We start from the raw sequence: 14,999 nt of genomic DNA on the forward strand, positions 1-14,999 counted from the left end.
AGGACTTGCCTATTTTTATACTCTATGCCCCAACTGATGAAGGCAAGCATGCCGTATGCCTTCTTGACTACCTTATCCACCTGCGTTGCCACTTTCAGTGACCTGTGGACGCCCAGATCTCTCTGCCTGTCAATACTCCTAAGGGTTCTGCCATTTACTGTATACTTCCCACCTGCATTAGGCCTTCCAAAATGCATTAGCTCACATTTGTCCGGATTAAACTCCATCTGCCATTTCTCCGCCCAGGTCTCCAACTGATCTAGATCCTGCTGTATTCTCTGACAATCCTCATCACTGTCCGCAACTCCACCAACCTTTGCGTCGTCTGCAAACTTACTAATCAGACCAGCTACATTTTCCTCCAAATCACTTATATATACTACAAACAGCAAAGGTCCCAGCACTGATCCCTGTGGAACACCACTAGTCACATCCCTCCATTCAGAAAAGCACCCTTCCACTGCTACCCTCTGTCTTCTATGACCGAGCCAGTTCTGTATCCATCTTACCAGCTCCCCTTTGATCCCATGTGACTTCACCTTTTGTATCAGTGTGCCATGAGGGACCTTGTCAAAGGCTTTATTGAAGTCCATATAAATAACATCCACTGCCCTTCCTTCATCAATCATCTTGGTTACTTCCTCAAAAAACTCAATCAAATTAGTGAGACATCACCTCCCCTTCTCAAAACCATGCTGCCTCTCGCTGATAAGTCCATTTGTTTCCAAATGGGAAAAGATCTTTTTAAAGTTGGGAAAGAGAGAGAGAGAGACAGAGAGAAAGAGAAAGAGAAAAAGAATTCATAAACCTCGGGCTCCAATCCACCATAAAACACAAAAGAATGTCCATTATTCTGATTCCTGTAATTAAACAACTCCAATGCTATTTTAGTTAATTTGTTTGAAGAAGATGTTAAAATACATTACACTCCTGAAGTAACATGTCGAACGGAAATGCATTCTTTGATACCTTTTCTTCCGTGGATCCCTCTTTCTCCATCAGAGCCTTGGATTCCATCATCCCCTTGTAGTCCTTGTTCTCCAGGAATTCCTGGAAGTCCTCGTGGACCTACTGCTCCTGGAAATCCCTGAATGCCTTGGCTACCTTTGCTGCCTAATCCATGAAAAGAATATACTCAATGAGTGAATGATCCCCCATATTACAAGGTGCACTTTTCAGTAAGTTATTACAGCTGATCTCTGTTAGTACAACAATATCCCATCCAGTCAGCGACTCTTTTTTAAGGCTTCCCCTCCCCCTCAAATGGCTTGTGATTTACCTTGAGTGGTTGTCACAAGTTTGATTCTGAGTCTGAGCTGTTATCATCTGGGACAAAATGGGATACTGAAATTGCTCGAGGATAGGTGACAGGAAAACTGGTGAGGATGAGGGTCCCAGCTCCTGATCACTATCTAGTGACCCCCGACTGAAGTGTAAGAGTGTGTGTGTATGTGTAGGGAGGACAGGATCAGGCTTAGCTATGCTGCTCCTGTGCCTGAACATTTTGCCAGCATGAGTAAGGCTCCCATGTTAGAAATAGCCACTTGTGCGAGCTACTACAGAACACCTAGAGCCCCTTTTTTATTCTTTCAAGGGATGTGGGCATCGCTGACTAGGCCAGCTTTTATTGCCCATTCATAATTGTCCTTGAGAAGCTGGTGGTGAGCCGCCTTTCTGAACTGCTACAGTCCTTGGGGTGTAGGTACATCAACAGTGCTGTTAGGGAGTTCCAGGATTTTGACCCAGTGACAGAGAAGGAACGGTGATATAGTTCCAATTCAGGATGGTGTGTGGCTTGGAGGGGAACTTGTAGGTGGTGGTGTTCCCATGCATCTGCTGCCCTTGTCCTTCTAGGTGGTAGAGGTTGCGGGTTTGGAAGATGCAATCGAAGGAAGCTTGGTGAATTGCTGCAGTGCATCTTGCAGGTGGTACACACTGCTGCCACTGTGCATTGGAGGCAGTGAATGTTGAAAATGGTGGATGGGGTGCCACTCAAGCAAGGTTGCTTTGTCCTGGATGGTGATGAGCTTCTTGAATGTTGTTGGAGCTGCACCCATCCAGGCAAGTGGACAGCATTTCATCATACTTTTGACTTGTGCCTTGCAGATGGTGGAAAGGCTTTGGAGTGTCAGGAGGTGAATTACTCGCCACAGAATTCCCAGTTTCTGACCTGCTTTTGTGGCCGCAGTACTTATATGACTGGTCCAGTTCAGTTTCTGGTCAATGGTAACCCCCAGGATGTTGATAGTGGGGTTTCAGCGATGGTAATGCCATTGAATGTCAAGGGGAGATGATTTGATCCTCTTGTTGGAGATCGTTATTGCCTGGCACTTGTATGGCACGAATGTAGCTTGCCACTTATCAGTCCAAGCTGGAACCACAACCCAGCAAGGAGTCAATGCATATAGAAAGGGCGGTGGGAGAATATTTACAGGTTAAAAAAAACATCTTTTAGGTCCTGACTATACAACCATCCATGAACTGTCAAGGTGCAAACTTAAGATATCTTTGTGAGAAATTCAGTTCTGATTTTCACATGACCAGGTCAATTTCTACACCTGAATCTTGATTAGCAGGCAATCTGTCAATTGTGTAAATAACAAAAATAAAACCCACCGTCTTGGCAATTGTGTAATTGAGCATTTTATGGAATTGCCTAATAATGTTTACTCATGATTTTTATAACTACTTGGCAAGACGGTAATGACCATTCTCAGAAAAAGAAGGATTTGAAGGAATAAGTTTAAAGGGCGATTTAAGGCACTTCGTAGAAGGGGGAGGGTTATGTGATTTATATGTTGCATTAGAAATAAAATTCATGGATTTTTCCCTCCACTGATGAGTCAGGTTAATAATCAGCATCTGAAGAATGAGAAATTATGAAGAACCTATTGTTAACATGCAAGTAAATAAGATTTTGCCAAATTACTTACTATCAGAAAATATGGGGTATTCTACATAACCTACCCACAGGACCAGGAAATCCGGGTGTTCCACTATTGCCCACAGGACCCGGTTGGCCTTGCATGCCAATTGAACCCGGTGCTCCTGGGTTTCCAGAAAATCCTTGAAGACCCTTCATCCCTGCTGGCCCTAAGGGACCCGGATTTCCTGGAAATCCTTTTACAGATAGACCTGAAACAGGAAAAATATTAAAGATTCAGTAGTTTTCACTATGTACACATTAAAATAAAAGGACACAAAACACTATATTCCTTATGATGCATATATGGCATTGTATGCCTTATAGTATAATATTTCCATTAATCATCCCTTAAAAAGCACATAAAAGGTGTTTTATATTCTATAATAAACCATAAGACCATATCCTATATTGTAGGTTAATTAAAATCAGTTCAGCAGTAAGCAAGGAAAAAAATGGCAAAGTGGATTGTCAATCACAAAAATGGGACTAAAGTATATTTTTAATATCTACACCTGTGGTGTTGCCTGAGGCGAGTTTTATAACAATGGGGTATAGGAACATAGAAACAGGAGTAGGCTATTCAGCCCATTGAGCCTGCTCCGCCATTCAATACGATCATGGCTGATCATCCACTTCAATGCCTTTTCCCCCCCACTATCATCATAATCCTTTATGTCATTGTATCATGAAGAAAATCTGATGAGTAAAGCATTACTGGAAGGAAGTGTGACCATTACTGTAAGTGTGCATTATATAAGACTTTCAACAGTACATTCTAGATGTAAAACATAGACCTGAGCTTTCTAAGGCAGAAACTAGGAAGACACATTATAGGTGCTCAGTGAATGGTTGACATATGAAATGAATTCAATGAATGAATTTGTAAGTGAAGGTTCTGAACAAATTACAGATCTAGTCAAGCCACTTGGAACTTAGGGACTTAGTGAAACATGCATTTAAGAAAGAAGCTGAAACCTTTAATGGGAGACGTTCGACGTAAACAGAAATATGCACCTGATATTTGAGGATAGGCAGGGAGTGAGCGGGGGAGCTTGGTTGTTGGAAAGTTGGAAATCCCAAAAACATGGAAAAAACTTCATTTTTTTTCAGCCAGGCAGCTTGCTGGCTACTGGGTGGGAAAGCCAGCAGTAAAAGGCTGCAGCTGGGAATGTTTGAGATGGTACCCCAGCAACCAGGAAAGATTGTGGGGAAGAAGTGGGGGGAGCGGATGGATCAGACCTGTAATCAGGAGGGAGGATGGACTACAAAAGAGCACGGGACAGAAGCAGGGGGCGGAGTATTGGACTGACAATTGGGAGCGAGGGAGAGATTGTGGGGCAGGAGGTAGTGGCGTTGGACTGGCAATCAGGAGGGAGAAATCATAAAACAATAAAACAGAAGGCCCTGGATTGTGGATTTGGGTGAGGGGTTGGTGGGGGGGGCGGGCGGTGGGGGAGCAGTCGGCTGATCGCAGCAGAAGATTTGCCTGAGGGTCTGGGCGGACCACCTTTGCTTTATTCAGCTGCTCCCATCTCAATTTCACTGCCAGGTTTGCCAAGCCTGGGGAAACCCAGCTGGCCAGTGTTAAATTTAAATCAGCTTCCCAACTGCACTGTGGAAGCTTGATTTAAATACTATACACGCCACGCAACCAGCTGTAAAAATGGTTACATGGTGGGTTGAGGTCATGTTATGCAATTTTTAAAGCGTGATTCTGCCAACTCTCTTGCCCGTTGTGGGTGGGGGCGGGGGGGGGGGGGGGGTGAGGTTACAATTCTTGCCATGGTCTTCCATTGTGAATTACTTTGTGCACTTGCAACTCTCCCAGTTATGCCACAATGTTTCAAATACCCTTCACCTGGGGGGCCACGTAAACCTGGACACCCTGGAGGCCCAACTGGACCCGATTCTCCTCTATCTGCTGGGAACCCTGGTGGGCCAGGCCTGCCTGGCTCTCCAGTCAGGCCTCGATCGCCTTGCAGTCCTTTTAGTCCTGGGAATCCTGGAACTCCATCTCGCCCTAAAAGTAATGGAAACAAATAAAACCTGTTACCTGGAACAGGAACTAGGTATGCTATGTACTCAGAACTACAGCTCAGAAAATGCTCTGTGGGCATATTTAATACATTCATCTTAAGTTCTTCTTTCTGTTATCTTGGAACAGCCATTAAATTGTTTTAAGGTGAATGTATTCCAGGGGAGAATTTCAGTCAAATTTACAAACATTTACCATTAGTTTCCTGTAAGCAAAATAAAGTAATAAATTTAGTCTGATCCATAAAGAAATTCCTCAGTGTGATATTTTAGTGCACTGGTTAAATTCCTCTGTGTTCCATTTTAACCAAATCATTAGCTCAACATAAATGTATTCGAGACTTTGTTAAGAGTCTGCTTATAGGACCTTATGGTAAATGCATTAACCAATGTAATACAAAGAGTACATGGAGGAAGTTCAACCCTTAAGAGTACTCTTGTTCTGTTCAATAAATTCAAATTGGAATCTCAATTATGAATGATATCAGAATTTTACAATGGTTGGATGGAAATAGCAAGAGGTGAAAAAGCAAGACTGCAAAATGCTACAAAAAGTTAGTGTCATAAGAACCAGACGATTTGAAATGGCCAATGAACATTTTAAATGTACTCTTTGTCATAAGGTACTAATTAATCTATCCACCAATAAAGAATGCCCAGGAAATAAGATGCTAAATAGACCTTTATTTGAACATTCTAAAGCTGAGGTGAAACAAAGAATTATAGACAAGTTTACTCATGTGCTCTCTCTCCCTTTCCATCGCTCGGCTATGAACTTTGCAAAGATAGCACAAGAAAGGAACCCCCTTTGATGAATTATGCTTTTAGAATTTCATTTACACAATGATAGGAATAACCCATGTAAAACTCAAAATACAATTTTAAGTGATGATCTATCTCGATTCAGAGTTCAAGCTCTCCCTTTCTTCAAATGATCATAAAAATGTATATTTTTATCAAGTGTATATAACTCTCCAGGAAGAGGGTTGTTTGCCAACAAATTATCAGTGTATAGAATGCAGTATTTTCTTTTGTCTTATTCATGTGCATGCAGGTTGCAGTCTACTGTGATTCAGGCTGGCACATGACCTATTGCCCTGCTCACTAACCTGTCCAACATACCAGCTGAATAGGAACAAAAAGGGGAAGGTGGATTCCTGAGGGAGATGCTCTATAAGGCTGGTGCATATAATGAGCTAAATATTTAAATTTGCAAGTTTTTTGCTTCATTTAATATCAACATAGTTGCTTGAAGTGTTATATATCCCAGATCATCAAAAGGAATTCTCTGTGCAGTTACTGTTGCCCGAGTTCACTCTTTGTTCACTGTTTTCAATGCTTTATACCAGAAAATCGCATTTTGTGTAGAAAACTCTCCTCAAATTTCACCATAAATGTAGAATATTGTCCACAAATGATCCCCAAAAGCCAACAATCCCATTGCACCATCCAATATTATTGGGCCTCTATCTCATACTGTTTGTGTTGAAGATGACAAGTGCTATTGAGTCAGTTTCCAAATAGGAACACAGTGAAAACCAGTTCAAGACATCAAACTCCATTATAAGCAATTAAGAATTAACCCTCAGGTCACATTGATTAGTAGAAAACATTTAAAAAAAAGGAATGAACTGGTTTTTGAAAGTTACCTGGCCTTCCTGGAAAGCCTAGATCTCCAGCATCTCCTCTTGCACCTGTTGAGCCTCTTCTTCCAAATAGTCCAGGGGCCCCTAGAGGACCGTCATATGAATCACCAGGTGGACCTTTTTCTCCTGGAGTACCTGGAACCCCTGGAGAGCCTGGAGCTCCATTTTCAGAAAATCCAGGAGGTCCCTTACAACCTGGGTCACCAACTGATCCTTGAAAACCTGGGAAAAATTATGAAGCTGCAGTTAGCTGTACTGTTCCCAGGAATTATTGACAAGCTAAAAGTTAAAGCTAAAACAAAAGCTCCACCAGACCATATTATATTGTTGTCTGATGCTTCCCTCAGGCCCATCTCTGCCTTTCCTGAACAGTCCTGCTACCCTCATAGATGTCATTGTCGCATGCATCTCCAGTAGCACTGCTTTGGCAAAGACTACCACTGCTTACCTCTAGAATGCTATTACCATCTCAAAGTATCTGTCTGCATCGTCCTAGATGTTACTCATCTTCCTCAACCCTTTGCTGCTCCCTTTTCAAATATTGTTAATCATTCCAAATCCAACTACTTTCTTCCTAAATGCTACTACAATTTCCAAAAACAGCTGCACTTTTGTGCAAATGTATGTCAAAAATCATCAGTAACTCTTATTTTGTGGAACTGATGTAACCATGACTGTGATACATTATAGACTAGCTGTCGCATTCCTCTGCCCGCTATTTCAATGGAGCAATTACCCTATTTTAAAATAGGTTAATGCCTTTGTTAAAACAACTGATAGAGGAATACATTAAACAGTGACTGCACTTCAATTGGCTGTAAAGCATGTTGGGATGTCCTGAAATGGTGAGAGACACTAAATAAATGCAAGTCTTAGATTCTTTCTTCCATTTAACACCTTAAACATTCATATGCTCACAACAAATGGTAATAACTGGTCTCAGATCTTTATATTTCTGACATCTATTTTTCCTCTAATTTCTCCTCTTCGATAGATGTTGGCAAATGCTTTCACAGGTGCTGACAGCTCTTCAGTGCCTCATTTTAAACACCCCTTCTCCAGAGTGGGTGTTGAAAGGCAATGGAGCCAACATAACCAACCTTGATCCTGCCTTCATTCCGTGTCCAAACATGTGCATAAAGAGTCACTGAATAGTATATCAGTGTCTGATTGCTTTTCTTTATAGCCACTTGTTAATATTATTTCATGGAGACATCAAACTGAAGAGTCAATGTCAAGAGTCACTGTAGAGGGTGCAGAGAAGATTCACCAGGATGTTGCCTGAGCTGGAGCATTTCAACTATGAAGAGAGACTGAAAAGGCTAGGGTTGTTTTTCTGAGAGCAGAGAAGGCTGAGGGGAGATATGATTAAGGTATACAAAATTATGAGGGGCATTGATAGGTTAGATAGGAAGAAACTTTTTCCTTTAGCGGAGGGGTCAATAACCAGGGGGCATAGATTTAAGGAAAGGGGCAGGAGGTTCAGAGGGGATTTGAGGAAAAAAATTTTCACTCAGCGGGTGGTTGGAATCTGGAATGCACTGCCTGAAGGGGTGGTAGAGGCGGGAACCCTCACAACATTTAAGAAGTATTTAGATGAGCACTTGAAATGCCACAGCATACAAGGCTATTAGCCAAGTGCTGGAAAATGGGATTAGAATAGTTAGGTGCTTGATGGCTGGCACAGACACGATGGGCCGAAGGGCCTGTTTCTGTGCTGTATAACTCTATGACTCTATGACAATGTCCTTAGGACAGACATCTTTACGTTTGCAAAGAGTAGGAGAGCAGAAAAGGCACATCAAGAAGTAATGTTCAGGTAGTGCTGAACTTGGGTGTGGAAAGCCAATCGATTGTGTGAGGAAAGAAAACTAAGGGAAGTAAATAGTTCCACAGTTTCTGGTCTTGGGGAAAATGGGTCAGTGTAGGAGACTGTGATAAATCTTGGATTTACAAAGTAAGGATGCAGAGAGGAGGAGCTGCAGGCAGGATAGCATATTTGGAGCACAGTAGTAGCATTTGGAAAGAGGGCAGTAAAACTTTGATAGCATACTTGGAGCACATTCTGATGAGCAATGACCATAGTAGTATTGATAAAGAAAGAGGAGAAAAGAAAGATTGAGACAGATAATGTGAAAAAGAGCATTGAAAGAGTGTAAGAGAGTGTTATGCAGGCCCCCACCTGCCAAGAATGAGTCACATTAATTTCGCTACATTGACATTAAATTTCAATTTGTTGCTGGGAAGAAGAGAAGGCCTGTGACAAAGGGTTGCCAGGCCCCTGGCTAGAAAGACATTTTTGCATATTAACAGACAGCACATGGAACGAAGGAGCTATCCCCTGCTCCAATACAATCCACAAACAGACACGATCAAACCAGTTAGTCACATGACTAACCTGCTTGGCAGTCTGGGTTTTTTTCTGAGTTGTACAGTTTTGAACTGAGAGCCAGCAGAAAGCTGAGTGCTCCTGGACTTAAGACCTCCTGTCTGTCTGCCTGTCCCATCTCTTTCTCACCAGCTTCTGAATCCATTGAAGACACATGAACCCCAAGAAAGAAAAGTCTCCTACAGTGAACAAGGTTTAAGAAGAATACTGGGCCCCAACGAAAAGCAAGATCTACCTACAACCAAGGACTCTACAGTGAGCTCCAAAACCGTAACAAAAAACGTCCTCAGAAATTGCCTCAAACTTTTCCACTTTATTTCTTCTGATCTTTTCTGTCCCTATCTGCATGTGTGTATCGCCTATGCATGCTAGCATGGGCACGTTGTGTATCCATAGGCACTAACCGAATTAGAGTTTAAGTTTAATAAATTTCACTTTTCTTCTTTAAACCTGAGAAAACCTGTCATGCTGGTTTCTTTGCCTTATAATTGGAAAGCGGTGAACCAGGATTCACTAAGAGGGAGCTAAAAACATGGTGTGTTTAAAATAAAACCTTGTTACAGTAAGACCAGGTGAAGGCTGAGAGGGAACCCTGGACCTCTTTCTCATCTGGTCGTAACAGAGAGTAAGAGAGAGGGCTGGAGAAAAGTAAAGCTAATTATAGTTTTCCACTCCTGCAATTAATTGAGCACAAGCCCAGCGTCATAACTGGGACATTCTTGGCCTGAATGGTTCAGAACTACATCACACAGTGCGTTTACAAACTAAGGTACGAGGGGAGCTATTGCCCAAACAGTTAGAAGGTGAAAATCTATAATACAGTTGTAAATTACTTCCTTTGTTTGCATATACATCAGATTATTTGGCACTTTGAATCCAAAGAAAGTAAATTCAAGGACAAAACTGGCCAATATTGCCCACTTACACAGAGACACCATATTGTAAGTTGCAATTCAGAAACAATTAAGGCTCTTAGTACACCGAAAACAATAATTATCTCATTTGATATGCCAAGTTCCTTTCTCTTCGAACCTGATGTTCCAGGATATGTTCTCAGGCCAGGATCACCTTTCAGACCTTTAAGCCCATCAAAGCCGATTTGACCTGGTCTGCCAGGAATCCCTGGAGAACCTGTTGGCCCTGTGGAAGGGAAAGAGAACAGGTGCATTATGATAGGTGTGCAATACAAATTGAACAGCAGTATTAACAGAAGTCATGAATGTTAAATAGGTAACTGTTATACTGATTCTTGTGTATGATATGTTGAGAATAGCAGACAGATAATGCAATAACCTAACCAAGAGATCTCAAAACTTTATCTCAATACTCTGTCCATTTTCTTGCTTTTGAGTACTTCTGCTAGATCTGTCTGTCCTTTAAATTAACAGCTCTTAAACATTTGGTTCACAGGTCTCATAGCCGCTTGTTCTGAACTACAAAAATGCTGCTGAAATTATTTAAAGCTAAAATACCTGAAGGCCCAGGCATTCCTTTCGGGCCTAGTGGACCTGGGGCTCTTGGACACGAAGAGTCACCTGCAGGAGAAGAAAAAGATGTTTATGAATAATGAATTTAATATGCTGTATTAATTAGTCCCAGCTTGCAAATGTAGGTTCAGATAACATTAAAAAGTACATTCCAATACAATCTGAAGCCGATAAGAATAGTCCAAATTGGATGAGTTTATCAGAATTTTGTAGATAAGAGTTCTGTATGGATTAAAAACTGTACACATAGAGTTATAGCGTCATTTACAGCACAGAAGGAGACCATTCGGCCCATTGAATCCATGCCAGCTCTCCAAGGAGCTATCCAGTCAGTCCCACTCCCCCAATCAATCTGCATAGCCCTGCAAGTTTATTTTCTTGAAGTAGTCATCTAACTTCGTTTTGAAGTCAATGATTGTCTCCGCTTCCATCATCCTTGTGGGCAATGATTTCCAGGTCATTACCACCCGCTGCATAAAAAAGTGCTTCTTCATATTCCCCCTGCATCTCTTGCCCAAAACCTTCAATCTGTGTCCCCTAGACCTGTACCATTAGTTAATGGGAACCGTGTTTCATTGTCTAACTTATCTAGGTCTGTCAAAATCTTGTACACCTCTATTAAATCTCACCCTAATCTCCTCTGCACCAAGGACAGCATCAGCTTTTCAAACCTAACCTTGTAACTAAATTTCCCATCCCTGGAACTATTCTGGTAAATCTCCTTCGCACCCTCTCAAGGCCCATCACATCCTTCCTAAAGTGTAGTGACCAGAACTGGATGCAATACTCCATTTGGGGCCTAAGAGAGCTTTATAAAAGGTTCAGCATAACTTCCCTGCTTTTGTACTCAATGCCTCTATTTATGAAGCCTAAGATTCCATATGCTTTTCTAACCACTCTCAATATATCCTGCCACCTTCAAAGATCTATGCACTTGCACTCCCAGGTCCCTTTGTACCTGCACACTCTTTAGAACTGTGCCATTGAGAAGATATTGTCTCTCCCTATTCCTTCTGCTAAAATGCACATTTGTCTGTATTAAATTCCATCTGCCACCTGTCTGCCCATTCCGCTAGCCTATCTATATCCTGTTGCAGGCAGTCAATATCATCCTTACTGTTTGCCACACTTCCACATTTGGTATCATTGGCAAATTTTGAAATTCTACTCTGTATTCCAAGATCCAAGTCATTTATATGCAGCAAAAAAAGCAGTGGTCCCAGCACTGACCCCTGGGGAGCACCACTGTCTAAAATTCTCCAGTCTGAAAAACACCATGAGAAGAAATGTAAAATTATTTGATCTTTCCAATGAGTTAAAATAACCTGGGTCTGAAATCCAGGCATGTGGTGCTCTTTCCAGTAGCTCCACATCCTTCTCACTGGGAATTAAAATCAACTCCGAGATTGTTAAGAAGATTACAAAAATCAGAATCAAACCAAGTTTTTCTTGGGTTCCTTGATGCCATGCTTAGTGGACTACTGTCTTGATGTCCAGGGCAGTTGCTCTCATTTCTCTGGCATTTGACTGTTACATCCAAGCACCAGGTTCTGGCAATGTGGTGATGTGATCCCACAACGGTGTTAGATCGGCAATTCCAGGATGTTGACCCATCAATGATGAAGGAATGCCGATTTATGTTCATGTCACGATCGTACGTGACTTGGAAGGGAGCTTGATGGTGATAGTGCCCTCACGATGATGCTTTGGTCCTTTTTGGTGGCATCGGTGGCAGGACTGGGAAGTACTATGGAAGTAAGTTTGATCATTTGTTGCCATGCATTCTACAGTTATTATATACTGTAGCCATAAGCTGCCAGTGTGGAGTGAATTAATATTGAGACCAACGGCATAGAATCATAGAAACTTATGGCACAGAACTTGGCCCATCATAGCTACGCCAAATCTTTGATTGAATTAACTAGCAAGGACATCAATCAAGTGAACTGCTCTATCCAGGATGCTGCGAAGCATCTGGAGCGTTGCATTTGTATCTGTCTCGACAGGTGGTAGATATTCATCACACTCCTGACTTAAGCTTTGTAGATGTTGGAGCTTCTTTGAGGGATCAGGAGATGAGCCACTCATTGCACAGTAACCTGCCCCTGTTATGCTTTTGCTGTCATGGTTTGTCAAGTTAGGCTTCTGGCCAATGGTGAATGCTAAGATGACGATAGTAGGCCACCCAGCAATGGATCTCAATATTGTAGATTCATCAGAAAACAGCTCCACTCCTAACATGATGAATGGAAAGTTATTGATGAAACAGCTGAAGATGTTGAACTGAGGATACCATCCTGAGGACCCCCAACAGTGATATCCTGGGACATGGATGATTGGCCTCCAACAACCACAACCATCATTCATGGGGATCAGCTATGAGTCCAACCACTGGACGGTTTCCCTTTGACCTCCATTGACCTGAGCTTTGTTGGGCTCCTTGGTACTCAGGTGACTGCTGCTTTGACATTCAGTGAAGTTGCTCACACTTCTCTTCTGGCAATCAGCTTGTGCCCATGTCTGGATCAGGGCTGCAATGAGTTCTGGAACAAATAGTTCTGCTGGAACCCAAACTTAGGATAGATAAGCAGCTTATTAGTGAGTAGCTGTTGCTGGATGAGAGTATTGATAAATCCTTCCATCACTTTGCTGATGATTGGGAGAAGCCTGACAGAGTAGCAACTGGCCAAATTGTGGATGGGACATATCCAGAAAATGTTCCACATTGTAGGGTGGATATTAGTGTCATAGCTACACTGGATAGCGTGTCTGTAGAGGAGTGACTAGTTTTTATGGACATGTCTTCAGAAATAAAACTGGAATGTTGTTAGGGCCCATAGTTTTCACCATGTGGAGTACACCATTTAATGCTATGTAGAGTGAACTGAATTGGCTGTGCACAGACATTTATGATGGTGAAAAGCTCTGGAGGAGGCCAAGTGGGATCATTCGCTTGGCACTTTTGGCAGAAGATGGCAGGCACAGTTAAAAACAATGAGTCAAGAAACAGCTGGCTCTTGGCTTCAAAATAAGACTTCAGGACCACTATCTTTTGTGGGATCAAACCTATTCAATTCGATAAAATATTCTTTCGCCCGATCTTGATTTAGTTGACTGGGTTGCCACATTTTGATAGGACCTGCTACCTTACCTTGAATTTCAGATGATGTTTTAGAAAATATGGATTAGTACTCAAGTGTACAATCATAATCATAAGGTGTTTATAAAAAATGTATTTACTATCTTGACCCATCAAAACGAATACAGAGAAATTCACCCTTCATATATATATATATATATATATATATACACACACACACATTAACTTCATATTACTCACAGATACATAAAATAGAAGTTTATCCTTCCAATGAGGAGGGATAATGGAGTTATAGTCCTGCAGTTTCATAAACCAATACTACATTGCAGTAAGATTACAATCCTGATGGACTTCATCCTAGGGTGTTAAAAGAAGTGGCTAGTGAGATAGTTGATGCATTAGTTTTAATTTTCCAAAATTCACTAGATTCGGGGAAGGTTCCGTTAGATTGGAAAATAGCGAATGTAATTCCTTTATTCAAAACGGAGGGAGATAGAAAGCAGGAAACTACAGGCCAGTTAGCTTAATATCTGTCTTAGGGAAAATATTAGAAGCTATTATTAAAGATGTTTTAGTAGGGCATTTGGAAAAAAATAAAGGTAAAAAGGCAGAGTCAACATGGTTTTGTGAAAGGGAAATCATGTTTAACCAATTTATTGTAGTTCTTTGAGGGAGTTACATGTGCTGTGGATAAAGGGGAACCGGTGGATGTATTGTACTTAGATTTCCAGAAGGCATTTGATAAGGTGCAACATCAAAGGTTATTGCAGAAAATAAAAGCTCATGCTGTAGGGGGTAATATATTGGCATGGATAGAAGATTAGTTAGCTAACAAGAAACAGAGAGTAGGCGTAAATGGGTCATTTTCTGGTTGGCAAGATGTAACGAGTGGTGTGCCAGAGGGATCTGTGCTGGGGTCTCAAATATTTACAATTTATATAAATGATTTGGATGAAGGGACCGAAGGTATGGTTGCTATATTAGGTGATGATACAAAGATAGGTAGGAAAGTAAGTTGTGACGAGGACATAAGGAGGCTACAAAGGATATAAATAGGTTAAGTGAGTGGGCAAAGATCTGGTAAATGGAGTATAATGTGGGAAAGTGGGAAATTGTCCACTTTGTCCACATCTGGAGTACCAGAAACATAGAAAATAGGAGCAGGAGTAGCCCTTTCAGCCCTTCGAAGCTGCTCTGCCATTCATTATGATCATGGCTGATCATCCAACTCAGTAACCTGTTCCCACTTTCTCCCCATACTCTTTGATCCCTTTAGCCCAAAGAACTATACCTAGCTCCTTCTTGAAAACATATAATGTTTTGGCCTCAACTGCTTTCTGTGGTAGCGGATTCCACAGGCTCATCACTCTCTGGGTGAAGAAATTTCTCCTCATCTCAGTCCTGAAAGGTTTACCAC

At 41.6% G+C, this 14,999-nt stretch overlaps 1 protein-coding gene across 1 annotated transcript in view; it reads right to left on the reverse strand.

The window, feature by feature from the left end:
- LOC137375058 (collagen alpha-4(IV) chain-like) overlaps positions 1–14,999 on the reverse strand; it is a 226,548-nt gene that overhangs the window by 68,649 nt on the left and 142,900 nt on the right. The window contains exons 27-32 of the mRNA XM_068041685.1: positions 10,468–10,530; positions 10,028–10,135; positions 6,610–6,828; positions 4,785–4,946; positions 2,968–3,135; positions 970–1,113 (exon numbers count right to left, since the gene is read on the reverse strand). Coding sequence (XP_067897786.1) covers positions 970–1,113; positions 2,968–3,135; positions 4,785–4,946; positions 6,610–6,828; positions 10,028–10,135; positions 10,468–10,530 — 864 coding nt within the window. The remainder of the gene's footprint in view (positions 1–969; positions 1,114–2,967; positions 3,136–4,784; positions 4,947–6,609; positions 6,829–10,027; positions 10,136–10,467; positions 10,531–14,999) is intronic.

This window comes from Heterodontus francisci, chromosome 11 (assembly GCF_036365525.1).
Source record: "Heterodontus francisci isolate sHetFra1 chromosome 11, sHetFra1.hap1, whole genome shotgun sequence".
NCBI classification, from domain to species: domain Eukaryota; kingdom Metazoa; phylum Chordata; class Chondrichthyes; order Heterodontiformes; family Heterodontidae; genus Heterodontus; species Heterodontus francisci.